The sequence below is a fragment of the Serpula lacrymans genome, assembly GCF_000218685.1.
Source record: "Serpula lacrymans var. lacrymans S7.9 unplaced genomic scaffold SERLAscaffold_6, whole genome shotgun sequence".
In the NCBI taxonomy this organism is placed as follows: domain Eukaryota; kingdom Fungi; phylum Basidiomycota; class Agaricomycetes; order Boletales; family Serpulaceae; genus Serpula; species Serpula lacrymans.
Window position 1 is genome coordinate 1,239,350 of NW_006763295.1, and position 24,340 is coordinate 1,263,689.

Here is a 24,340-nt window from a genome sequence, read left to right on the forward strand (position 1 = left end):
TTCATCATTTCCTCAGCAGAATGCCACGCTCACCCGACCCGTACCTTGCCTTCGGTGTCCGTATCTTTATCGATTTCTTAATAACAGAGTCCCTTTCGCGGATGGTAATGGTCGTCGTATGGGCTGGTATCGGCGCTCTCCTCGCAGACATCGGCCCCGGCATCTACCGCGACTCTGGCTTTCGCTATCTCTTTCGTTCCATACGCCGGGATGTCCGCTCCGTCCAACGATCCGTCACATTACCGTCTATTCCAGAAATCAGGATCAAAAACGACCTCCCGAGACTCTTCTCTCCATCCGCATCCCATGCCAGAGTAAACTCAACCGTCACCTCCCCTCGAAGCGCTCGCATTCCACCTCCCGCCCCCGCCCCTGTACAAGGCCCACCCCGAAGGCAGGGCCGCAGCCCTCCAGGAACATTTCCCGGTGCCTCAGGCTGGTCAGAAACCGACGTCGATATCTCGCGCGGAGTCACCACCCCTTCCATCATACCCTCCCACGTTGACCAAGAACTAGAATACCTCGGCGATCAAATACACATCAGGACACCTCAAGCTCACCATCCCATTCTTCCCATCCCACCTATGGACCGCGGCCCAAATCTATTTACGCCTATGACTGCTGCAGCGGTAGGCTTGGGTGCTACTATGCTCGCCGAGTCTACAGTTCATACGGTGATACCCAATACCGATCATCAACGAACACCAACGCACGGTACCTCTTCCCTGTACCCTGTTGCAGCTTCTTTGATCGACGCCGACGAACGCAATCCTGATCAGGCTACACCCAGAATAGAAACCCTTCCCTCGATCCCTGACGGCTTCCTCTTCGATTCACAATTTAAACAGCCACACCAAGTTCCCCTCCCAGAAACTCGCGCTGGATCGGTCGTTGGCAGCGTTTTCGAGACGAGAAGTGTGTTTGATTCTAAGGAAGTCTGGAAACGCTCGATGCTGATGCGAACAGATACTGCCGGAGAACAGTCCGAGCAGCAGGACACAAAGACGGCAGTTATGGACGAAATAGGTGGACGATCCAATTCCGAAGATGCAAGTAAGGCTCAAGGTGCCACGAACGATAAAGCCCAAGAGGCAGCTGCGGAAAAGACTGAGGCAAAGGAAGAACCCGCTTCTTCGTCCCAGTCTCTTCCCGCGCAATCGGGAGACGGCTTCGCAACGATGTCTATGCCTGAGCCGGAGATACCACATTTCGCACCTGCTGAACCCATAGATCAACCCGACGCTGGTCCTAGCAGAATAAACGAAGATTACCCAGACCCAGACAATCGTACACCACCTCCCGCTTTCACAGATATCTATGGCGATAACGAGCAAAATGAAAATGGTACCAGCGATCCGGAAAAACTTGCCGACAAACCAAACGAAAATTATATCTCGGAGTCAGAACTTGAAGATGATCAACGTGAAGCTATGGTTAAGCGGAGAGAGTTTCTGAAGAGGCATATAGAGATACAGACGAAAAAGCGGGACGAATTGGACAAGATGCACTATAGTCTCGTAAAAGCTAAGAAAGGTGGTGAACAGGCTAAGGGACAGCTGGACGAGGTCCAAAAGAAGTTGAATGATCTGGAAGCCAAAGCTGATAAGAAAGTATATCTCGGTAAGTCGTTATGTTACTTATGATGTTGAAACTATATCTCACTTTATTACAGTGGCTGCTCCCCTCTCGGAAGGGCCGATCGTTGTTTCTGTCGCAGGCAAAAAACCCGACGAGGCACAGATTGTAGTCTCAGATGCCATCATTAACCTTTTACTCCAGAGAGTGGACGCTAATCCCATTGTCTTCCACTTCTCGATCACCAACAATGCTAAACATGCAAAAAAGCCAGCGATTTTATCCCTGAAGACGGCTGTCATGGCTGAATTGAGGTGAGTCGCCTTTTACTATTATGCCTTGCAAAGTGTGCTGATAGCATTTGGTCAGAATCAACTTTGCCCCTGTGGATGATACAAAATCTGGTGTCAACGTTACAGTAATTGTATAACTTGTATCTTCATTCCTCATGACCTTTAGCTATACGTTGTCTACGCTTTCGATATTTGATTTATGACTAACTGGCATCGTTTGTGTGTACATAACTTTGTAATTTTTAGTTTGTTGTTTTCACTCGGATAATAACATTTATTTCCGGAAGTCTTCACATTGTACAATACCAACCAGATGACTAACATGATCATCGCACACTGCTGAAACCCCCTGTCGACAAACTTGCGGGCAAGGGACCTGCACAGTCATTAGCCTCTGTCTTGTTCGAAGTGAGCTCGATGACTATGTTGCCTCCGAGCCTGAAAGTATCGTAGAAATCGACATAACACCTTGATGCCGTCACTTGGCCGTTTACGGTGACGTTTTTCACGTATGCCGCCACTCCACTCGGAATGGGTGACTGGACGGATTTGGCATCATACCCTTGGACAGTTATCGTTGTACTAGTGTTCAAATAGCTGTTGTGGATAGTGTACTTTGGGATAAAGGACGAGGTGATCAGATAATGCGATGTGGACGGGACTGTAGGAGCATTAGCATGCATACGCATACGAGTTAGGGAATGAGGTGCAGCTTACCAGGATACAAGCCTAACAGGTGGAAGCATAGGAGCGTTGCCATCGCAGCTTGATCATCATTACCGGGCAGACCGGCAGGGGCTAAGGACATATTTTTTAAAAAACCTTCCAAGCGTTTCAAACCTTGCGTGAAACGTACTGATGTCAAAGTTTGTCAGAACGACGTCACGGATACGATCCACTGAGTCGGCTGGCTGGTTTGCGTAATGATATCCAATGGGAGTCTGAAATTCTGATGAGAAAATGTTATAAGCTGTACAGATGTCAAAACAACAAACCTGGAATGAAGGCTCATTTCCTGGCAAATAATAGCCTTCCTAGATGTAACAGAATTATCAGTACAAGTCAGAAGGAAATACAGTGTGAAACTGTGAAAGCTACGTTGAAAAAGTAGTCTAATCTCTTTACGAAGGTGTCCTACAGGTTTGACATTAGACATGACACTTTTCTTTCAAATCTTGGAACTCACGTTTCCGCCCATAAGCTCGATGAGATAAGCAGTGTCATGGGGTGCATACCTTTCGACAATGACCAGTACTGTTATAGGGTCACTCACCAGCAAAAACAAACGGCTCACCAGCTATATTCCCAGGAAGATGATTCATAAAAGCCGACAATATTGTCTTCCTGGAGCGAGCACGACCTGCTTTGGTTGGTATCCTGGGAAGAGCAGTCAATGGGGTCTGTGTATACGAAGGTCCCATTGGAAAGTCGTTTCTGGGCGAATCCTGTAAATAGCGCTGAGTGCTTGAACATAAATCCCAAGCAACGCGTTCCTTACCTTGGAACCCATTGCTGGTCACGTCCTTATCCCAGACATTGCGATAAAACTACAAGCCCACAGATATTGAAAATAACGTCACAGTAGCAAGGGTCAGAAACATACGTAAGACCGGTTCGTGTACTCAGCAACGTCATCCGTTTGGTTGAGGAGCAGGGCGACTTGACGAATACCAAAATCTTCGAAAGCATACTGTTGGGCTGTTCAGATATCTATGCTATGCAGTGGACGATGAGCACACCTCGAGTGTTCTGCTGCCTTCTCTAGTTTGGCGACCCGTGCTTGCTGTATCTAGTACAGCAAATGGAACGTATCCATTTTGTCTTCATATAACATTAATAAAAAAGGGACAATGAACTAGTGGGATCACATACTTGTAAACATTGATCTGGCGACCCTCGATATTCCACTCAGGGGGGTTAACTTCGCCATCAGTTTTAAGAGCGGCGTATAGCTCATTTAGGTCGACTCCCAAGGCTTGCGCCTCGTTGTGGTAGTTGATAGCAAACTGAGACACGATGTTATCACCGCTGGACCCTTTTTCCCCTCTATATGTAAAAGGATCTCTGTATGGAGATAATTTAGGTCGTACCTCCTTGAGTCCAACCTGGAAGGTTGTTGGCTCGACATTCAGGCATCCAACCGTTCTTTCGCCAGCCATCGATGTAGTTATCCACAATTTGTGCGAACTCTACCGGAGAATGGAGGGTCATCAGGGGATAGAAAGTGCGGAACTGCATAGAACAAATAACACAAATTATGAATGTGATGTGGTATCGTGAAGATGGCACTGACTGTGTCCCAACTGCAGTAGAGGGAATCGAAGTAGAATGAAGTAGTATTCGCAAAAACACCTTGGGTTTCGCTCGTAGCATTATTCTGGATAATAGTTAGCCAAGTGGGCATTAACAGAGACTTGGATAAATACCCACAGGAGTTAAGGATGCCCTATACAAAGATGTGTAAAACATCTCCGTCACGTTTGGTGGGGTATTGGGGACATCAATCTCAATCTTACTCAATTTTTCATTCCAAAGTGCCTTTGAGGCGTTTACAATGCCATCGAAAGATGTCGTTCCAACTTCAGACTCGGCGTTTTGACAAGCTTGTTCCGTTGACACAAACGATACTCCAACCCGGATGTTGACTTGCTCAGGTGTCCCGTCGTACGAGAAAAGGGCTCCAGACTGATATGGCGTGCCGCCAATAAGGTTGACAGAGAGGTTGAGATGCGTTTGTCCCAGACCTTTCGCGTCGAGACCATACCTTCGTATGCCAAACCATTAGCTCAAATTTATAAGCCACATTCTTACTACTCACGTATCACCTGTCCACACACCGTACTCGCTCAGTTTCTGAGTTCCATTGTTCAAGAGATCATAACAAGCAAACGCTTGATAGTTGAAGGAAGTAGGGCCAAAGCTGAATTTACCGAGTTTTCACGTCACGAAGCTTACATCAAATGAGCGCTTCTCACCTAGAGCCCCAGTGCCCGCCCAGGGTGATTCTCCCATTGTCGGGGTCAATGTCCATGGAGCCGCCAGCCCAAGTTGCAGGGAGGTCGTTAGCTAAATCAAGGACAAAGTACGGCTTGGATCCTTGCGGGAACGTGAAACGTTCCAACCCGGCACGACGCGTAGATGTAGCCTCAATTTGGATATCATTGTCAAGTGTCTGCGAGAAGTAACCAGGATACGCGTCTGACATTCCCAGTATATTGAATATATGCGCGACTTCACAATCGAAACTCGAACCTACCGTCAGTATTATTTTTGCGGTATCGCTCCCGTGCTTGCAGTGTTGTGGTGCACGTGTCAAAACCACCTGGACACAAAAGAGGCATGATTTCAAAGTTTCCGTATGTTCCCAAAGAAGAACCTGTTCCGCTATCATGCATGGGGCTGATGCCTCGTATTTTTTGAGTAGGATCTACGATGTATCCTAGATATCTCATTGTCAGTTTCAAGAAACTATTAAGTCATAACGAGAATAAGAGCTCACCAGCGGGAGCATAGCCGGTTATATCTGTAGAGAATTTGACCTATGACAAAGGTAAGCAATGGCATGCAGTAATTGGCAGTTCTATTATTCACCATTCCAAATGGTATCGATGCGCCCGGGCTGTAAGAGCAATCAGACTTGTCCAGATACCATGCGCAAAATCAACAAGCTGACCATACATCTCCTTCGTTGTCTACAGAAGAGAAATCAGCTCAAAGGTACCAAACCGTAGAGACTGGAAAGCTGACCTGTTCCAATGAATGGATTTACGAACGCCGTGTAGTCTATATTGGTTGAGTTTCCTGCAGCTGCGATAGCAGCACTGATCCTCTGTTGCACCTCTGGGGAAGGTTGGGCGAAAGTAGTGCCGATAGAAGCTGCAACTGCTGCAAGTGGCAGCCAACGGAAAGATAACTGGCCCATGTCGTCGCTGTCAGAAGCTTGGACGTCGCGAAGATTTGAGTTCGGTCAGATACTCGGGAGCCATGGTCATAGTCATACAGAAGCTTTATATTGTGCATCATGGCCGTATTAATCGCCGTCATCAGGCTCCCGCATGAATATTCCGTTTGTGATTTCGATATTGTAGCATATGGAACAAGCTGGGTTGACGTATGCATGCGAGATGGAAGCCTGCGTGATTTCGAAAGGAAGTCAGGTGCAAAAGAGATAAATGTACAACCTCCGAAAGCATATGCGACGCGCCGCGACGCGTGACTTCTGTTAGACGATACTTAGGTGGTGCCTTGGTGGTCATATCTCCACGGCTCTCTTAGTATGTTCTTTGATTTCCGTTCATCTACCTTTGGGAGGGAGTGTTATCGCACTTTCATGGAGCCATGCTACACACAGAATGCGAGGACGGTGAAGATAGGATAGATTAATAGTACCTTGCCGCGTATCACTACCTACTGCACACAAGCCTGCAACTGGTCGAGGTTTGCCCTCTATCTACGGTTATCTCACTCGACTTGCCGCATGACCTCGGCATCGGCACCCTTATAACGGAATTCTATCATGGAAGTATAGAACCCCAGAAGCCCTCGACTTACAGCGTTGTTGTAGCCTTTTGGTCTATATGGACTGTCTTACCGACCTTGAGTGCCTCGCTAATTGCGGCCGCCAAAGAACATTCCTTCTGTAGATGACTCGAGTGACGTGGAAAGATCGATAGAACGACAGAGCTTCATTGTCGTTAGAAGCATCAGCTAGAACCTGATCAAGTGCTCAGAAGAATTCACAAGTACAGAGCAAATGACTCACTATCTGACGGTGCTTCTCAACTCAATGTCCGGGATGCTATCTTCTCTATCTCTTTCAGCACGAGATCCACACCTCTCCCACTGTCACGCCAGAATTGTTTTTCTTCAAAGGATAGTTCTCCCAAAACATATTCAGCCACATCGCCTCCATCTCTACCTATGCCGATACGCAAACGGTGAAAATCCATTTCGCCGCCAAGGGCCGATATTAAACTTCGAACGCCATTGTGTCCATTGGCAGAACCTCCGTACTTTGGTGAGATGGTTTTTGGTCTATGCGAGAGTGAGTCGTGGATGACGACCATGGCACTCGGTGACTTCACCGTTTTACGAAGCGCAGAAACAACAGCAGATCCGGTAACATTCATGAGAGGTTCTGAGGGGAAGAGAACAACATGAACACGGTCATTTTGAGCATATAATGAAGGTACGTGCTTGGCTTGTAGAGTGTCATGGAAGCCAGCGTCTCGCCAAGAGGAATGGCCGTATGGGCACTATATCCACCTATGGTTCTATCAGTAGTCATTGACACGCCCAATCGCAAAGCCAGTGCATCAACGATAAGGTGTCCTACACTGATCCAATAGTTGATCAGCTCACGTCTCTGAGCTTGCTCTGAGAAAGATACCTGTGTCTAGTGAGTGGAAACGGCAAGTTTCCCAAACCAACGACCAGCAAGCTTACAGCACTCATTCCACACGAACCACGAACCTCGAGCTCGATGGTCACAGCGACTTCAAACCAATTCAGGCTAAAGAAAATATAAAACGTGCGTTCCCCGCGTTGCCAAGACCGGCGGTCGGCCTGGCCGGGTGTTGTGCCGGCGCATGCAGCAGTTCGCCTCACCTCAAACCACCAATGGGCTGAACTGTGTAGACGCCTTACCTATTGTTTTTGCATCTGTCCATCGTCCTTTCTTTTTCATTTTACATGTCGACTGCGACGGACAAAGCTCCTGAAATTCGTTTCCGTCATGTCAGACGACGTCTGTCGACCAACGATGACAGCGCCCAGGATATACGCTCACCGTCCTGTCGTCGTCGTAACCAGTCCCTAGAGGCTTTGGACCTCTCCACTGTGTCTGCAAAGCAAACGTTGGCATCTCTTCGGGTTGTCATCCTTTCCTATCTTGCAGATCTGGAATACCGTTTGTCGCAGTTGGAGTCCCCTATATCTGACATTGGCATCGCTGAAATGTTCAAATCAAAAGGGGAGTCAAAGGTAGAGGAGATCAGGGTGTGGGCAAAAGTCGCAATAGACATGCTGCAAAGCATACGCACGGATGTATGCTGGCATCTTCCAGGACTTCATCTACCCGACAAGTCAGTCGAGGAGTTCGTCAAATCTCATCTTCCCGATTTACCTAGCGTTTCATCCTTCAATGATATGCGCTCACGGCTCCCAGATATGCCTGACGTTCGGTCGCATCTTCCTGCCCTTTCTATGCCGGACATCACTTCACGACTAGACGATGTTCGTTCCAGGTTCTCTGACTTAGATTTCCAGGCGCCTTTGGGTTATATACCTACACTGTCCGATCGACTACATTCCCTACAAGCACATCTCAGCTCGTTTGAGTTCCACTCGAGTGACCTTCCATCGTTCGAGCCGAACTCCGTGCTATCTGATCTTCTAGACTCGTTGCTTTCCTCGGAGCTACTCACGGAGCTCTCTGACGATGTTACTGAGGCAGAAGATATGCTGGAAAGAGCTGCAAGGGACATTACCCGTGCGGTTTCACAGTCTTTCCATGGGTCGCGCCTTATCCAGTATGTCGATCTACCGCCTCAGTGGAGGAACAACCCATTTGTTACTGGGGGATATCGGTAAGCACCTTATCTCCGAGCACCGTCCGTCAAACTTAATGATATCGCATACAGTTTCATTCCGATCGAGAAATGGCCCCTTATAATCATGTCCCTGTTTGCTGTTCATAATGAAACTCGTGCGTTGAACGGTTCTCTGTGTGTGTCTATGCAATAACATGGTTTTAGTTAATATATACACACACTTAATCCCATTTTTACTGTGGCTAATCAACTTAATCCCCTTGCTTAGTTCCACAAGTTTGTCTGATCCCCCGGAAGTTGCATTCCTATCTTTTGCACTTTTCTGTCTATTCAGCAGTGTACTGTGGCACACTATGGCAGGCTGTGCACATCCCGAGGGTATGGAGCTGTGTGCTCGAATCGACTACGTCGGCATTGGCTGGTAATTATATAATCGTTACAATCGGTTATCTCATTTTCATTTTCATTTATTAGGTTAATTAGTGCTAGCGTAGGCACCGTCGTACATTATGGTTTTCAATGTCACCCAGACGTTGGGAAGCTGTTTCTACTGTGCTGTTTGACCACAGGAATCACAGGAAATGCATTCCCTTTCTTCAAGTGGTTCAACGACCCTGCCTATAGAGTGTGTAAACCAACCTACTCCGCGAGTCATACACTAACTCGCATATAGCATTGGCGTATAGCGTTCTTTCTTTCACTGGCCTTTTCCGCTGTCGCTCCCTTAGCTGCGCTAGCACATCTGCATTCCGCACAACAGATGTTTGAATTCATAAGTAAGTGAATTCCCCTTCATATATACTGCTAGTTTACCGTCCCATCAGGTCCCGTATGGCCCTCAATCATATCTTATCTCCTGGGCCTAGTTTTCTATGCCACCCACATACCTGAGCGTTTTCTTTCCCCAAAGCATTCACATTGGCTTGATTTTTGCGGCGGTGGCTCGCACGCGATATGGCATGCGTTCATAGTTCTGGCAATCAGTCAGCATCGAGCGGCTATAAGCGCAATGCGGCCAGGGATTGGTTGTCCTGCTGTCGTCTAAATCGGAGTCAATGCGACAGAATCTCTCGGTTGGTTGTTAGTTTTCCTCGTCTGGGGTTGTTGTCTAAGCAGTTACGCTCTTTATTTCCTTTCAATTTTCATTGCTGTTACTATACATCTATTCTTTGCATTAGATCATGTTGATCTCACTACATTATTGCTTTCTCGTCCACTTCATCTTACATACACTAGCAAGGACAAGACAATGTTGCTCGAGGTCAGCTAACCGCTCCCGTCATAAAGTAAATATCTGCGCACAATATTATTATTTATACATCAATACATGCAATCATGGGCTACAGCCAAAAAAAAATATCACCTCTAAAAATGAAAGTTAAACGAATGAAAGGTGAAGCAACAAGTCCACAAATATTATATCAGTTTTGCCTCCCTTTTTGCCTGTTGCACTTGGGCTAATCGATTGCTCCTGAGAGTCATATTGGGACCCTGAGCGGTTTTTTTGGTAGTTGGCGCGGACACGGAGGGTGCCAGTGAAGATTGAGACAGGGATATACGAGTCTCGTCAGACGCAAAGCCAGGGATACGTATGTTGTGGTTACGTTCTTAAGCCGCGCCATGGGATGAGTATTAAAAGCAACATCAATCAAAGCTACCTTACCAAGATGAAGCTGCAGATCTTTCACTTCAAGGGTGTCACCACCTCGATGCTTAGCTAGTCTGCATCCAAAGTTTGTTACGGAGTCGATAAACTCGTCTGCTATCTGTAGCAATAGCTGTAACATAGATTATGTATGAGTTCTTTCAATAGGACGCCATGCTGTAAGAACGATGACGCACGTCTTCCACCTCTGGCTCTATGCGTACGTGAGGGTCGACACTGCATACGAGATCCTGTATTGACCTCCTCATACTCTGGTCTCCAGGAGTATTCTTTCTCCGTGAACGACTTTCATCGAAATTCAGCATGTTGGCGTCGTCCGAGGATTTAGTAACCTGGGCAGGCGTCCCTTCAGAAATGAGTAAGCACCGTGGCCGTTTGGGTCTAGGGAATCTATTTGAGAGACGAACCCGATACTCTTCCACCTGGAATACCTCCGGTAAGGGTTGGTCTGCCCTGTTGCGCACTGGCCCACTGGACTGGGCCTGGGTTTGTCGTGTTTAGCGTTGTGCTTATAGGGTAGCCGTCTCCTGGAACCGAAGTAAGGACAGGAGCAGGAGAACCACTCTTGAAGGCTGCGTGGTTCGTAGTCACAGCGGCCACGGGAGCAGCGGCAGGAAGAGCTGCTGCTGCTGCTGGCTACACAGCAAATGATAATGATGATGATGAGAAATGGAAACCCTAGAAATGAAGCGGTAATGAATGCAAATGCACCTTTGGGGGGTTTGGCGCTGTGGATGTCGTTGCTGAGCTGCTGGCTGTGGCAGCGGTAGTGGTAGGAGTCCTGTGCTTGTCGGCGTATTCTTTCAACTGCTTAAGCAGGACAAAGGGATCAAAGGAAGAGAATGTTACAACAATGGCAACGGATCTTGGCTTCATATCCTTACCTGCATTATCTGTTGTTGGTTGAGCTTTCCCTGTTTCGCCAGTTCTCCAAGTTGTCCCATGTTCTGCAAAAGTAGCTGGGCTATACGATCACCCGACACGGGGTCGCCTGTCTGCGACTTGAACGCATTGCCAAGGGCTGTTATTATGTTTGCTGCATTGGCTGTTGGATTTGTTGTGCTTGACGCTGCAGGCGACTGCCCGTTCGTAGCCATGTCTTGATTGACCACAGATCCAAGCGGAGAGGAGGAACGCAACAAACGCGTGGGAACGTCTCGCCTCTTTTGACCCCTATTCACCCGCGGTGACCTTTCCTTGGGACACTGTCTACAGCAATATAATATTACAGCAAGCTGTAGCTCCTGTAGACGAAAATATAAAAACTAGACACAGAGGAGCTATGGCTACGAAGGGCCCTTTTTCGATGTGGAAGGCTCCGAAAATGCGCTGGCTCCCTTTCCCCAATCCTTCGCCCGTTCTCCCCAGTCCTCCCTTACTCCCCAGATATGATCCTCGCTTAACCGAGGTGCTTCAGGCCGTTCCAACAATGAATTGAAGTGGTTGCCAGTATCCTTTCTGCTTGACTCGTCGTCTCTCATACTGTCCTCGTCTCGAATGGAATCTGGGCTTGTGGAAGGTCTACTAAGCAGTGATCCTGTCAATGCGCTTTCCCATTTACGGGAACTGGGAGGGAGAGGCGTCCACTTCTCCTCGCTGAAATAGACCGAGCTCGACATTTCCATTAAGCGTGAAAGGGCACGCTTGAATGCAAACTGTTCGTCTTGACCTAGCTCCAGATGTCAGCCGATCAATAGGGGCAGTATGATTAATTACTGTGACTTACCAGAAAATATTGATAACTTATCTAGAGCTAGCGGAGCCGGGCTCATGGGAGCTTCTGACATTCCGGGTGAATCATAGGTAGATATGTTTGGGCGATTTCTATCTTGTGTTTCTCCCAGGGATTCCACGTGCAAAATATCTCGTCCATCATCCACCGACAATCCTGCCCCAGAAAAAAAGAGGGCCTCAGGTTTCGCTTCAGCATGGCAGATGATCCGGCAGCGTGATTCATATAGTGCATCTATTAGGGAAATGAAGCGTCGAGCCTGGTTCTTATCAGAAAGTTCGAGGGTCGGGATGGATGATATTATGATCGTATGATAATTAGAAGCAAGCGTCAAGTAATCAGCAGATCCTAGAGACTTCGGAGGGAAATATTAGAACAGCATAATAAGTGTGAATTGAATGAATTACTTCTTCACATAGCTGCGCAAAGGTATATTTGCAAGCACCGCCCGATACCCAGGGTACTTTTATCTGTCGACCAAACACATGCAGCGTCTGGCTACGTGGTTCTGTGATGAAGCTGATAATCAATGAGGTACAACAACCATACACAATACAACAAACCATAGCTAAAGTTGGATTTGACCTTGTCCTCGAAGGCTTCGCTTTCATCCCACGTATACCAGTTACTGTCATCACCATTACGGACAACTCTCCAATCGTGCTCTGATTCCAAAGCCATCACAGGACACCGAGCTTTCAGCGCATCCACAAATGGCTCGAGTCTTTCTCTTTGGACACCATTACGATAAAGATCATCCGGAACTTTGTTGGAGGTGCCTACGACAACACCTCCCATACGCCAAAACCACGAGAGAACATCCGCCAGTAATCCGGCGCTTGACACGTCCAAAAGTTGGACTTCATCAAAGACGAGAAGCCAGTGACGGCGGAGTAATCGCAATGCCACCATGAATGCAATAGTAGGCGTTGAGCCAGATAGACTATTTCCAGGACCCAAACGCCTTGTCCACTTAGTCGGCAGTAAACTTAGCTTGCTGAGTTCTCGCCAGCTTTCACGGAGTGACCTGTTCCATGGTGCGGCTTCTTCAGGGGCGATAGCGGCGGCACGAGAGACGGACATTCTCCGCTGGGTTTCTTCCCATACGGCACGGTATATTTCTATTACGAATTGATTGTAGTGTTTGCGAGCCTTGTGCGGCGATGGGAAGGAGGAATACCACAAGTCAACAAGGAAACTTTTACCTGATCCCGGAGACCCGGTTAGCAGGAGCCCCTGTGAAATTATCTATCAAGGTGCGCGCAGCCAATCCAGGATGTCCTTCCTACCTTGGGGGTGTCTAAAGACGCCAACTCCTCGGAGAGGCTCTTGATACGAACAAGGGATGTTACATCTGATGTGAGTTCGGCCTCCTTGCTGGTATCAGACCACCAAGGACCTTCCGATATGGCAGTGGTACCAAAGCTAGCATCCGTGATAGGAGTAGTATGAAAGAGGCCGGATGACAATGCAGGGGGTGCATAATCTCGCAACACCTTTTGTAGTCTCCTAAGCTATCAAACAGTGCTTTGCATCAGTGACTAAAAACAAGCAAAGTGACCATAGTAGCATTACCTCCATCACGACCCTAACCTGATTAGCATCGTATTGAATCCTACCTAATGTAACCAACCCACGGTATCTTTCCAAAAGATCGACTTGTTGTGGTAAGTTCGTAAAATCAGACCTGTCCGATCGAAACGAAGGAGAGCATGTGCCAGGGAAAACAAAACTTGACTGCGCACGACTCCCATCTTTCGGAATTAGGGAATCACGCCAGTAAACGTGATGCCGGATTGTTCGTTTACATACCGTCCTGTTTGACCTGGTCGTCGTAAGCATCATGATCGTGATCAGGAGCTTGTCATGAGATACAATGTTACTGTGATAAGAATCAAGTATGAGTACATTACCATTCACAGGAGGAACAGGTCCCGCCGTCCTCCGTCGGATGTTCTCCTAGTATACTGTCAGCGTGTACTCAGCGACTCCGCCGCCGAAAGTTTATTCCCCACGTCAACTTCTTCAAGAGTAATAGTCTTATCGCATGGCATAAACCTTACCGTCGCCTTCAAAAATACTGGCGGCATTATAGAAAACCCAGATTTTATTGATTCCCCCGGGTCCACAGAAGATCAATAACTCCATAAGCTAACTCGGAATCCGGACCTAAGCTGGTAGTATAACTTTCATTACACATATTATAAAACAGTGTGTTAAAGACATGAAGCAGAACAGCAAACAGAGCTGAGGCAGGAAAGCAGGATGCGAAAAGTAGCAGAGGACAAGCACCTGAGCCGTCCACGCACACAATATAATCTGGAGGCCTCCGATAGATACTAAAACTCAGGGGATAAGTAATGTAATTGTTAAAAGCGAGACTGGAGGATATATAGTGATAGACAACGTCGATGTTTGACAGGGGTTGTTGGGGCGGCAGTAGCGGATAAGGAGATCCACTTATCAAATAAATAAGGGGGAGAAGATATGGCGATGGTATACGAATGTATTGAGAATGTGTAGTTTGATGCCTTGATTGCGGAAAAACAGGTGGGAGATTGGGCGGTGAGTCAAGGTAATATACATGATGGTGATGTGATGTCCGATAAGAGCCTATCCAAGATGAGCTGCCATGCCTAAATTAGAGTACGTTCCGATGCTAGTCAGTGGGATAGAACACCGATGACATCGCACAGTATGAGAATATGCCCTCTTGAAGAAAGTAAACCTTGTTCAAAAGCGAAGCCTTTCAGCCACAGTTAGAGCGGACCAAAGCTTGAAAGGATTCCTGGGTGCTTTAACGCGTTACGCCCGCAACGAACACTAGCCTTGAGGGCCGAAACAGGTAGCTGGGGACGGACGACGAGGTACAATAATACGAAGCAATTCTCCATCGAACTCGGCACGAACCTGTGCTAGATCGGCATCGTAGCCGAAAGAGACACGACGCTCAAAGTGACCTAGTAAGATGTGAAATAAGTTTCTACAAATGCATTTGAATCATACAAACCACGCACCACCACCGGGCTCCCAAGAATCAGCAACGACATGCAGAATTCGACGCCTTCGAGTTGAAAGTGTGCTATAAAACGAATTAGTTCGCACCAACCAGTTTGGCTGTACTAAAGCCAGCTCACATTCCATCCCTTCGAAATCTGGGTAATCTAACGAGCAGACAATACTCGGTAATCCTAGTTTCTACCGCAATCCAAGTATCTGGAGGTGGAGCGTGGCACAAAAACGGTTCATATGGAGCGCGCAATGGCATACCGGCACCAGAATCCGTAGGTGGGGAAGGAGGCGATAGGATTACAGGTGCCTCCGGTGGCGGATATGAATTCGAAGAAGTGGAAGCCGTTCTCGACAACGAACGAGAACCGGAAGCATAAGGGTCTGCAGACAGAAACCGAGAATATGGTGGGGGGGGAGAAGATGGAACTCCGATAGAGTCTGAAGTCAGTTGTGACCTCGGCCTGGAATGTGAATCGTTCACGGGAGAGCTCGGGACAGGTGGTACAGGTAGTGGTCGTAAGCCTTCCACTGTCCCTCCGCTATGCGAACTCTGCTGCTCATTCTCCCTGTAAGAACTATTCTCATCAATTGAACCCGAGACGCGAGGTAGTAGATTAAATGGTGTTTGCATTGGCAAAGGTAAGCTTGCTGTTGAGCTCCGATCAATCCACGTTGACTTTAGAGAAGAGTTTGGTTGCGCGGAAGAAGGCTCGTTGAAAGTTTTGGAGTGTGCGTCCGGTAACGAGTATGGACGGGAAAAAGGGAATACAGGGGTGCTTGTTGTTTGTAAGCGTGTATCTTGCGTTTGAGAGAGCTGTGCCGATGATGGATAAAGGTCCGTCTGATCCCGTGAGTGTTGGGCGCTTGGGGAATGGTCTGGGGAATGTGTCATTCCCACTGCGCTGGCGAGCTGCGGAGAAGTATTGGCTCTGCCCACGAGCTGAGTAGACGATAAAGAGGGTGAGGAAATAGATGAGCTGTCTCCCGAGTTGTCTCCAGAACTGTTGCCACCTGCACGTTGATGACTGAGCGAGTTAGATTGCGGTTGCGCTGACGGATCAGCGCTGTGCCTTTTGGAGGTGTGTGTGGCCGGATGAGCGGATGAAACCGTATTAGGAAAAGGATAGCTTGTAAGCTGTGCCGAGGGTGAAGGCAAAGGAACCTCTCGAGGTGAGTCGAACGATGCGTGTCTTTTAGAGAAAGAGGTTTGACGATGAGGTGGAGGAAGATGGTGAGGATGAGGATGAGAATAATCTGAAAAAGAAAGCGTGACAACGGGTCAGTAAGGTTATGATGATGGTATCGGTGGATACATATGGACGCTGGTCAGAGAAAATTGCGTAAAGACCAAACAGATCCAGCATGACAAATTTATCTCGCGAACGGGAACTCCGGATCTATCCGGTTCCTTAAGGAACTCGCGTTCCTTGGAGAACACAAAGTGGACCCAAAGAATTCCGGAACACAAGTGTATGCTGATTTCGGCCTTTAGCCATTGCCAGCTGATTCTCATAAATCTACGACAACAACATGGCTTGTCTCGAGGCAGGGCCACCTTGAAACGGCAGCTTGGCGCATTCGCAACTGCATCACGGGGAAATGGTAATAAATGTCCCAGCAGTGCGCGAACATGACAAACCCTAATAGGGTTTTCTAGCAGTGAAGGATCTGCCTGGTAAGCCATGACATCGTCTTCTATCATGCATCTCACCGCAACGTTCCGTGGCAGGACAACGAGCTGATTGTGAGAGGGAGCACACGGCCCGAAGGGATTGCAGAGGCAAATGATAGTAGCGCTAAGTCCTACCTAACTCTCTCGCTTTGGTATTCTTCGACTTCAACGCCATGTCCTTCTCGCCCGAAAGAGTCAATGAATGTGCATTGTTATCCATCTTCTCGAGAATAAGCGTTGAATATCTCTTGAGGAGACGACGTCTTGTAGATGGTGAAGGTCGTAGGTCGGCGCCAGGGCTGTCGCGAGTGCTGCTGCGGTCGTTAGAAGATGTACGTGGCTGCGAAATTTGCGGAGGGTGCTCTGGACGCTGTTGATGGTCAATGCGAAAGAAGAAGGAGAAAAAAGAGGACGGGGAGGATAATGATCGCTTGTGAAAAGGATAAGGGGATGGACGATGACCAGACGGTGATGATGGTAAAGGTAAAGGTAAATTGGAGGTCATGCTTAGTGGACGGAATTTTGGAGCAGAACAGGCTTGGAGGAGCTAGTGTGTGGTGGCGTGGGAAATGAAGGGCAGGAGGCAGTCGGCACAACAAGCAGAACCAACAGGAGCAACCCTGGGAGTTATAAGCTGGTGCACGCCCTGACGTCACCAGCGCATGTCTAATGCACAGCCCGCTCCCAGACGCCCTGAGTAAGAGCCACTAGTACTGTGCCTCTACCCCGCAGCGTCTTCTTAATAAGGTCCTGAGACATCCCGCCTCTTGCCTGACAGAGCTCCCGCTCCACCCACCATGTTCCACGTCCTTTTCAATTTTCACCCTTCCATTGTCAGGTCATCTTTTTGATGGAGAGCCCGCCGCATCAGCTCGTGGGCGCTACCAGCGGAAATTCACAATGGCCTGTGGAGCAGCTGAGTACTCGGGGGCTGCCCGCGGGTAAATGCTGGCGCCCTCCTTTTTTTTTCGTGTCGTCGGCGATATTCAAATATCCATTTACACGGTATCCACGGTATCCTTTTGGGAAACGTGCGATCTCTCGATGGGCTCAGTCAGTCGTTTGATCGTGCGAGGTACACTACCACTATGGGAGTGCTCAAACAATCAGACTTTGGAGACTTCCCTCTTTCATCTTTGTTGCACCCACTCGAGTGCAAATACATTTACTAGCTTTCAGCTGTGGGAATGTCGTACATTTCTCTGTGTAGCTAACATTTTGTGAGATTCCACGTTTTAGGGCCCTCCGCATAACTCAAACGTGTGCTAAATGTGCGATACATGTACCACGAGAGTTGTCTTGGCCGTAAAAGAGCCATTGTCTAAGATCTGTGTCTTGGAGCTTACAATTGTTGTCTCAGAAATATTATCATCGAAGCTATTGGGATTGCCTCATTGCCTGTACGTATGCGGTACACGAGTATGCTAGTGATATTCGTACTTCATAGCTATTAGTAATACCCTTGACTGTAGCCTGGTGTTACGTGTACTAGTAGCTGCATAGACTCTTGCCACTGATGCGTATGATGAGGGCCACAATAATTCAGTGTGCTGCACTAAGACTACTCTCCCAGAGCTTCCCCGTCGGGACCGAGATAGGCTTGGTGAGCGTCTTTGCTAATAGTGTCTCCAGCAATCACTGTACTCGGATGCATGTGGGGTTCACGGCACACACGGCATACTGTTATCCCGGCTCGAATTTCCATTTAGAGTGTTAACTGTTCCGTCAATCCTTCAAGTTTGTGTGCTGTGCACCACCTATTCAAGCAGCACCGTGCCTTCATGAGTCTCCGCACTGTACGGGTTGGGCACTACCATCCCCAATGTTTGATTTGGTGTGCACTCCAGCTGTAGCTTCTTGTCTCAAATTTGCGACAAGATAGAAGGGGTCCCTGTTAATTTCTTTCGTGGTCCTGTATATCGAGAAGATGGGCTATGCGTAGTCATCCATTAGGTCTCACCGTCCAGCACCACAGCACATGGCATACAGCTAACCATGTGTGGCAAAATTTTGTCCGTTCCTCCATATTCAGCAAGTGGGCACCATGAACACGGTAGCGCCTCAAACCTTCCATTTGCGAGGTTACCAATCTATTTTCATCTCATGCCAGCTTAATAGTTTGATTCATTCGCCGTCACCGCGGGAACATCGATTTTTCCCCTCCTCGGCCCTGCAAACGGCGGGAAATTTATCGGTTTTACTGGAAGTTCGCGCCATGCCCCGTATCTTGCTTAGCGCTGTAGTCCTGATGCGGGCCCAAATTTTGTTTGTGCGTTGTTCAGTGGATTAATCATTAAGACTTATGTGCAACAGCCTTTTCATTGCTGTTGAGAGGGAAATGATTTCCATGATATAGCCGCACCAACTAGAGACAATGCGAAGAGCTGAGAGTGGCCACTGAACTATGGGGATCTGTGATATCACTGTTCAACGTTCAACATCTGATGCTACCGGGTGCTATCCACGTTCGAGTTATTCTTGAAGACAACCTCGAGAAGGGGCTGTCAGGTTGTCTGATGATGATAATGGCGGTGAGGGAAATGGTAGGTAAACATAGGCGTTAACACTTCCCATAAATACCTACGTAAATAGTGTGTAGCTCGAGCTCACCATTATGAGGCGAATTTGTAGGAGCGGTTGTTGACCGCAAATTAGTGGGGCGGATGAATGGTTAGTTGAAATGCAATATAACACGGACAGCTCACAAAAAATCAAATTGGAGCTGTGAAGACGTCAAGTGGGTTCGGTAATAGTACATGCATAAACTTCGTGTTATCTTTGAGGCCTTCCTCTCCGTCAGAAGCCGTAAAATGAGAGTCGGTTTACTCACCTGTATGCCATAATCACTGATTTAATTGAGTCTCGATGAAGAGCTTCAAGTTGACTGTATAGGAATTTGTTACAGCAACTTCGAGGGTGTGGAGTATCAGATCATGGTGAGCTATTTGGAAATATGGGGCCTGTAAAAATGCTGTGATATGTACACGCAAACAAAGTTTGGTAGGGAATTAAATGAAGACCTTAGGACCCCCAGAAATCCAGCGGTTTTCCCCGTGCTTCGCAACGTCGGGTTTAGCCAGTCTGTGCAGATTGGCAAGTCACTCACCTTCAATTCATTGCACACAAAAAGGAATAAGGCATGACCTTGATTTTGATTGACACTACAATTGAAGCTACTTACCTTGCGCACTGCGGCAGATTTTACGGTACTTCTCTGAAAGAATATCAGTTATATCAGTTGTTTCTTCGATACAGCGGTGAGATGGTCGGTCAATCAATGCTACAAAATTGTTACCAATTTATCCTGCATTGGACTCGTCAATGCATCAGCTTGTGCACCATGTTATTCGTGATTACTGAGTTCAATCTGTAGGCGGAGTAGTACAACCTTGAAGATAATCGAGACGAGACGGGCCGATGTACCCGATTTCCAAACACGCATGCCGTGGGAGAGTTTACCTTTATGGGTTCAAGTTTAGTTTCCGCCGAGTCTGCGATATGTTGCCACAACTGATTGTTCTCACGAGGCCCGAAACGCGGTCTTACGAGAATATAGCCAGCAAAGACAATTCCCCTGCCTGAGCACAGGGAATCTCGTGAATTCCTTTGGAGGGACAAGAATACAAACAAAAAGAAAAGTAGTAGAAAAAGACTGCAAAATCAAATGAATCTAAAACATGAACACTGTAATATAATACTGTAGAAAAAATATAGATAAAAATTGGAAGATGTGGTGTGTTTACTTTAGTAAGGTGAAGTTTTGAACATCTATGTGCTTTCAAAGTTCTGTGTTAGAATGAGTGACAAGTGGTTGTGTGTTTGATCTAAGAGTTTAGTTAATAAAACAATGTTTGTGTGAAAACCCATCTGGCCTTTTTGATCCAAAACATGCCTTGAAAAATGTATTGAGTGAGCTGTGTCCAGGTACTAGGAGAAGTAATATAATGAAAACAAGGCAATTCCTGCTATGTCTTGGTTCTCTCAATCCTTTCTGGTTACCCTTTTAGCTATCGGACTAGAAGTGACAGAATCCTTTACTCATTTCCTTTTTCCTTTTACTTTCCTTTCATTCCCACTGTAAGGACCATTTCATTATTTCCCTATCTTTGCTATGTCTTGGTTCTCGAACACTTTTCCCGTTACACCTCTGGCTCTAGGGCTAGAGGTATCCTTTGCCATTTTACTTCTCATAGCCCTCACAGGCTTTCTTAACCATCGCTACCACTTTATATCACAGATCAGAGACTGGGCATCGCCCCCAGCCAGCCAGCACACTGGCTAGGGACTGGTAGTAGGCATCTCGCCAACCAGCTCCAAGCCCTAGTAAAGCCTGGTAATACTAATAACACCTTATTTAGGATCGTACCTCATCATGAGGATACGGTTCCTGAACACGCATGACAATCCTCTATTATTAGTACAAGTCTCTCACCTGCTGATTAATCAAGTCAGAAGTCGTACAATAGTTACTCTCCCTTTTTCTTATTGGTTGATTAATTCCTCAGACCACTTTTCGTATATTCTCCTTTCGGTCTGAGGAACGGACAGTTCCCTATATAAAGCCTTACCTATTCATGTATGGCTCCTCAGTTTTCTATTACTGAATTTACCCGCTTTACTCCTCAACAAGAACCTTTGAAGCTTACCTCTCAAAGTCCTCTACTCGCTATATTTGCTAGCGTCTGTCGACCTCAAGCTCATTGAACCCTTACTCCCTGCAAGTGCAGAAGGAGATAGGTTTAGTTTTTGTTATAGTTTATCGTTGCCTCACAAAATAGAAAACTCACTCTACAATCCGTTCACAGTGCACCATCTCGCTTGAACCCATTATAGCCCTAACCTACCTTTTCCTTCATCCCTCGGACGTGTTGTCATTCACCGTCCTCCTACCCATTAAACCAATCCACTTGCCTTCTAGCTAAGCTAGCTAGTTGCCCTCTCCAACATTCCTACCCACCTCGAAGTAATACTCTTACTTGTTTTTGCTCAAGTCCTCACCCTAGCCGTCATCTTTGATCACTTCTACAATCGTCAAACTGTCGAACACCAGAGAGAGCCTAGTAACGGACGAAGAACAACGTTCACTCGAGGAATTCCACCGCGCCCTCAACAACCGAGACCTCCACGTTGCAGTACCTGTCAATGCTGCCACGGACCCCCAGCCTGCCCACAGTGACACAGAAACTGAGTACTACGAAGACTCATCAGCCGCCTCTTCCCCCATCTCTGAACTAGAAGGACTAGTTCTTGCCGTCGACGATTTAGCATTCAAAATCTCCCAACTCCGCCAATACGTTGCGCTTACTCGAATACGCATCTGCAGCTGCTCAAACCTGCTTTTGGGAATCCGATCAAGCGTCCAGAGAATTGTTCAGGTTCAATTTGATACACCTAGAGCACCTACCGATTGAAGTCTACGAACAGAGAATTCTAGAACCCCCTCGTCGGAACGACAGTGAAGAAAGACGAGCCCTCAGACGACGGGCGGCAGAACATAAAACAGCGCTTCTCATACTATCCGACGGAATCTCCCCACGCATCTATCACCTTCAGAACTACGTTGAAACTCCCCAACTTGCGTTCTCGCCAGAACAGGACGGGAGAGAGATCCATTACCTGCTTCCCTGTGGGATCATCATCCACCGACGACCCTACTCCGCACCCTACCTAGAATTCCTTACGCCATATCTTGAACCATCCAAAATTGACGTATACGTTACAGCGTCATTTAATCCTACCCCTCTTGAACTTCTTTTTACGAGAATTGGAATTTACGAAACCGATCTCATCAAGTTCTATCGAGAGATACCATTCTTCTTCGATGTCCCCCTCACTCCCGAACAGAACAACACCTTCAACCCACGAGACTATCTCAAGACAGGAGTCCACGTATTAGTTGTCACCCCTTTCTGCTGCGACGCAATACGAAGGATAGTAGCCTGCATATCGCAATTTCGCAGACTAGTATTTAAGATTGGACACGAGATCCTCGAAGGAAGAGATTGGGAAAGAGAACGAAGACAGATCAGGAACATCTGTCAATTGTTCAGAGAATACCAAAACTACACAAAGGAAGTTTTTGATTTAGTCATCCGCCACCCCACAGATCGTTTCATCATTACCGAGGTCAACACCGAGTTCTGGGGAGTACTTATTCGAGATAACAACAGAGTCTACTCGCAGTACAAACCAGGGTACCATCTGACCCACAGAAATTTCTCTTATATCCCTCCCATCTCATCATTAATCCGAGGAAACGTTCTTATTGAAAGAACCCCCTCACCAGACGAAGCAACCTCGAATTTGGACAGTAACTCTACCACTAGCTCACAGGTGGAAAGAGATTTGGAAGAAGAAGAAAATATTTTTGGATTCACTTCTAACGATTGGAGTGATGAGTTTGATTACGATTCAAACTAAATAAACCTCGTTTCAATCTTCAAAGTGTTTTCCGAATACCGAAACCCAAAGCCGTCCATAGAACCGGAGACTCCGCCCAGACAAACCCTACCGCTACCACCTACACGCCCACGCCCACCTCCAATCCCTCCAAAACCCTCATCCATGTCTAATCCCACGCAATTACACGGCAAAGTAACCCTCGCAGCAGAACCCTTTGAATTCAAAGGAGAGAAGGAACAATTCATAGCATGGCGCCAAGCACTACAGTTGTACTTAACCGCCTACGCATCCTACTTTCCAGACGAGAAGACAAAGCTCATCTACCTCCTGTCCAAAATCAGCGACCAAGGAACGTCGACAGTAAAAGCTTGGAAAGAGAACGTGCTTACCAAAGCTCTCAACGCAACTACCCCCGTATGGCCGACTCTCTCGACCGTCCTAACCGATCTAGCCCAAGTATTCGGGAATCCAAACGAAAGATCGCAGGCGGTAAACGAGATCGAGATATACAAACAGGAGAATAAGCATTGCGATGAATTCTTTAGCCACTTCACAACGCTCATGGACAAGGCCGGATATGATGCCACCACTCACTTCGACGTGATCAATCGTATTCTCAAAAAGAATCTTCACTCTCGAATCTGTGATTTCGTCATCATCCAGAAAGACCTACCGAAAACATTTGCTGAGTGGAAGACGCAAGCCTACGCATGGGAGGCAAGGAGAGAAGAGTTCCAGCTAGACGAAAGACGAAAGAGAGAAGTCACGCAGCCGTCGCGACCTATCTATAGACAACAGACGTATACGCACCAGCATGTGCAACAGCCGCAGCCACAGCAGATGGCGAGACCCCAGACGAATCAGTATGCGAGAAGGTTCGAGGATCAACCTCAGAGAGGTGTATTCCCCGGACAAGGCGTACCTATGGATACAGACCGACAGAGCTGGTTCAGATTATGTTACAGATGTGGCCAGCCGGGTCATATCGCAAGAAACTGCCCTCTGAAGAAAGTTGCAGCTAGAGAAGCAACCACAACCCAGGAGGAGACGAAGACAAAGGATTTTCTCAAAGGTCAGGAGTAAGCACGGACTCTCTGACCAGTAAGCACGGTTCGGAAAATGTATTTGTAACTGATAAATCGAAACATGTTTCCCAAAACCTACGTGCCGAGAAATACGCTAAGCCACATTCAGCGGAATGGTTGGCTCGACGAATTAAAGACCAGAAAGAAGAAAGAGCCAAAGCATTGGTTCGGAACTGGGCCTCACCCCAGTGTTACCCACACATCACGACGGATACAATCAATTTGCTCAAGCAACACGATGAAGATTACATCGTAGAACAATTGAATGTGATCAAAGACTTCGCATCTCTTCCCCCATCTTATCAACGCAAACTCTCGTTACAATGCCAATTATCCACCATCGACGATCACC

General features: G+C 47.4%; 10 protein-coding genes across 10 annotated transcripts; 4 read left to right on the forward strand and 6 right to left on the reverse strand.

The window, feature by feature from the left end:
* Positions 1 to 1,178: 1,178 nt before the first annotated feature.
* SERLADRAFT_387562 (uncharacterized protein) lies at positions 1,179 to 2,005 on the forward strand (the record flags this gene model as incomplete). Its single annotated transcript, XM_007317562.1, has 4 exons — positions 1,179 to 1,287; positions 1,312 to 1,620; positions 1,673 to 1,889; positions 1,945 to 2,005. The coding sequence occupies 4 exons, from the start codon at positions 1,179 to 1,181 to the stop codon at positions 2,003 to 2,005; spliced, it is 696 nt and encodes a 231-aa protein (XP_007317624.1).
* Positions 2,006 to 2,113: 108 nt separating this feature from the next.
* SERLADRAFT_361158 (glycoside hydrolase family 92 protein) lies at positions 2,114 to 5,790 on the reverse strand (the record flags this gene model as incomplete). The annotated part of the gene is made up of 21 exons (XM_007317563.1): positions 2,114 to 2,529; positions 2,586 to 2,666; positions 2,725 to 2,809; positions 2,864 to 2,902; positions 2,967 to 3,002; positions 3,055 to 3,103; positions 3,163 to 3,313; positions 3,367 to 3,415; positions 3,472 to 3,558; positions 3,608 to 3,689; positions 3,741 to 3,903; positions 3,959 to 4,100; positions 4,162 to 4,245; positions 4,299 to 4,632; positions 4,687 to 4,788; positions 4,844 to 5,066; positions 5,125 to 5,307; positions 5,368 to 5,407; positions 5,460 to 5,487; positions 5,542 to 5,560; positions 5,616 to 5,790. The coding sequence occupies 21 exons, from the start codon at positions 5,788 to 5,790 to the stop codon at positions 2,195 to 2,197; spliced, it is 2,487 nt and encodes an 828-aa protein (XP_007317625.1).
* A 433-nt stretch (positions 5,791 to 6,223) lies between these two features.
* SERLADRAFT_465778 (uncharacterized protein) lies at positions 6,224 to 7,389 on the reverse strand (the record flags this gene model as incomplete). Its single annotated transcript, XM_007317564.1, has 4 exons — positions 6,224 to 6,582; positions 6,631 to 7,005; positions 7,065 to 7,204; positions 7,258 to 7,389. The coding sequence occupies 3 exons, from the start codon at positions 7,320 to 7,322 to the stop codon at positions 6,647 to 6,649; spliced, it is 564 nt and encodes a 187-aa protein (XP_007317626.1).
* A 112-nt stretch (positions 7,390 to 7,501) lies between these two features.
* On the forward strand, positions 7,502 to 9,567 carry SERLADRAFT_415062 (uncharacterized protein; the record flags this gene model as incomplete). Its single annotated transcript, XM_007317565.1, has 6 exons — positions 7,502 to 8,455; positions 8,510 to 8,574; positions 8,624 to 8,840; positions 8,894 to 9,044; positions 9,093 to 9,195; positions 9,244 to 9,567. 6 exons carry the CDS (start codon positions 7,560 to 7,562, stop codon positions 9,462 to 9,464), a joined length of 1,653 nt encoding a protein of 550 aa, XP_007317627.1.
* A 139-nt stretch (positions 9,568 to 9,706) lies between these two features.
* On the reverse strand, positions 9,707 to 11,233 carry SERLADRAFT_465785 (uncharacterized protein; the record flags this gene model as incomplete). The annotated part of the gene is made up of 6 exons (XM_007317566.1): positions 9,707 to 10,026; positions 10,083 to 10,197; positions 10,262 to 10,431; positions 10,493 to 10,721; positions 10,797 to 10,892; positions 10,970 to 11,233. 6 exons carry the CDS (start codon positions 11,180 to 11,182, stop codon positions 9,836 to 9,838), a joined length of 1,014 nt encoding a protein of 337 aa, XP_007317628.1.
* Positions 11,234 to 11,371: 138 nt separating this feature from the next.
* SERLADRAFT_448478 (uncharacterized protein) lies at positions 11,372 to 13,735 on the reverse strand (the record flags this gene model as incomplete). The annotated part of the gene is made up of 6 exons (XM_007317567.1): positions 11,372 to 11,754; positions 11,812 to 12,172; positions 12,225 to 12,325; positions 12,381 to 13,053; positions 13,107 to 13,331; positions 13,393 to 13,735. The coding sequence occupies 6 exons, from the start codon at positions 13,660 to 13,662 to the stop codon at positions 11,372 to 11,374; spliced, it is 2,013 nt and encodes a 670-aa protein (XP_007317629.1).
* Positions 13,736 to 13,961: 226 nt separating this feature from the next.
* Positions 13,962 to 15,495, reverse strand: SERLADRAFT_387577 (uncharacterized protein; the record flags this gene model as incomplete). The annotated part of the gene is made up of 3 exons (XM_007317568.1): positions 13,962 to 14,777; positions 14,835 to 14,899; positions 14,955 to 15,495. The coding sequence occupies 3 exons, from the start codon at positions 15,458 to 15,460 to the stop codon at positions 14,641 to 14,643; spliced, it is 708 nt and encodes a 235-aa protein (XP_007317630.1).
* Positions 15,496 to 16,222: 727 nt separating this feature from the next.
* On the reverse strand, positions 16,223 to 16,555 carry SERLADRAFT_387579 (uncharacterized protein; the record flags this gene model as incomplete). Its single annotated transcript, XM_007317569.1, has 1 exon — positions 16,223 to 16,555. A coding segment is annotated over one exon (275 nt), but the record flags the coding sequence as incomplete, so codon positions are not given.
* Positions 16,556 to 16,954: 399 nt separating this feature from the next.
* Positions 16,955 to 17,673, forward strand: SERLADRAFT_465791 (uncharacterized protein; the record flags this gene model as incomplete). Its single annotated transcript, XM_007317570.1, has 2 exons — positions 16,955 to 17,442; positions 17,556 to 17,673. Coding segments are annotated over 2 exons (207 nt in total), but the record flags the coding sequence as incomplete, so codon positions are not given.
* Positions 17,674 to 23,393: 5,720 nt separating this feature from the next.
* SERLADRAFT_387581 (uncharacterized protein) lies at positions 23,394 to 24,031 on the forward strand (the record flags this gene model as incomplete). Its single annotated transcript, XM_007317571.1, has 1 exon — positions 23,394 to 24,031. One exon carries the CDS (start codon positions 23,744 to 23,746, stop codon positions 23,984 to 23,986), a length of 243 nt encoding a protein of 80 aa, XP_007317633.1.
* Positions 24,032 to 24,340: the final 309 nt, after the last annotated feature.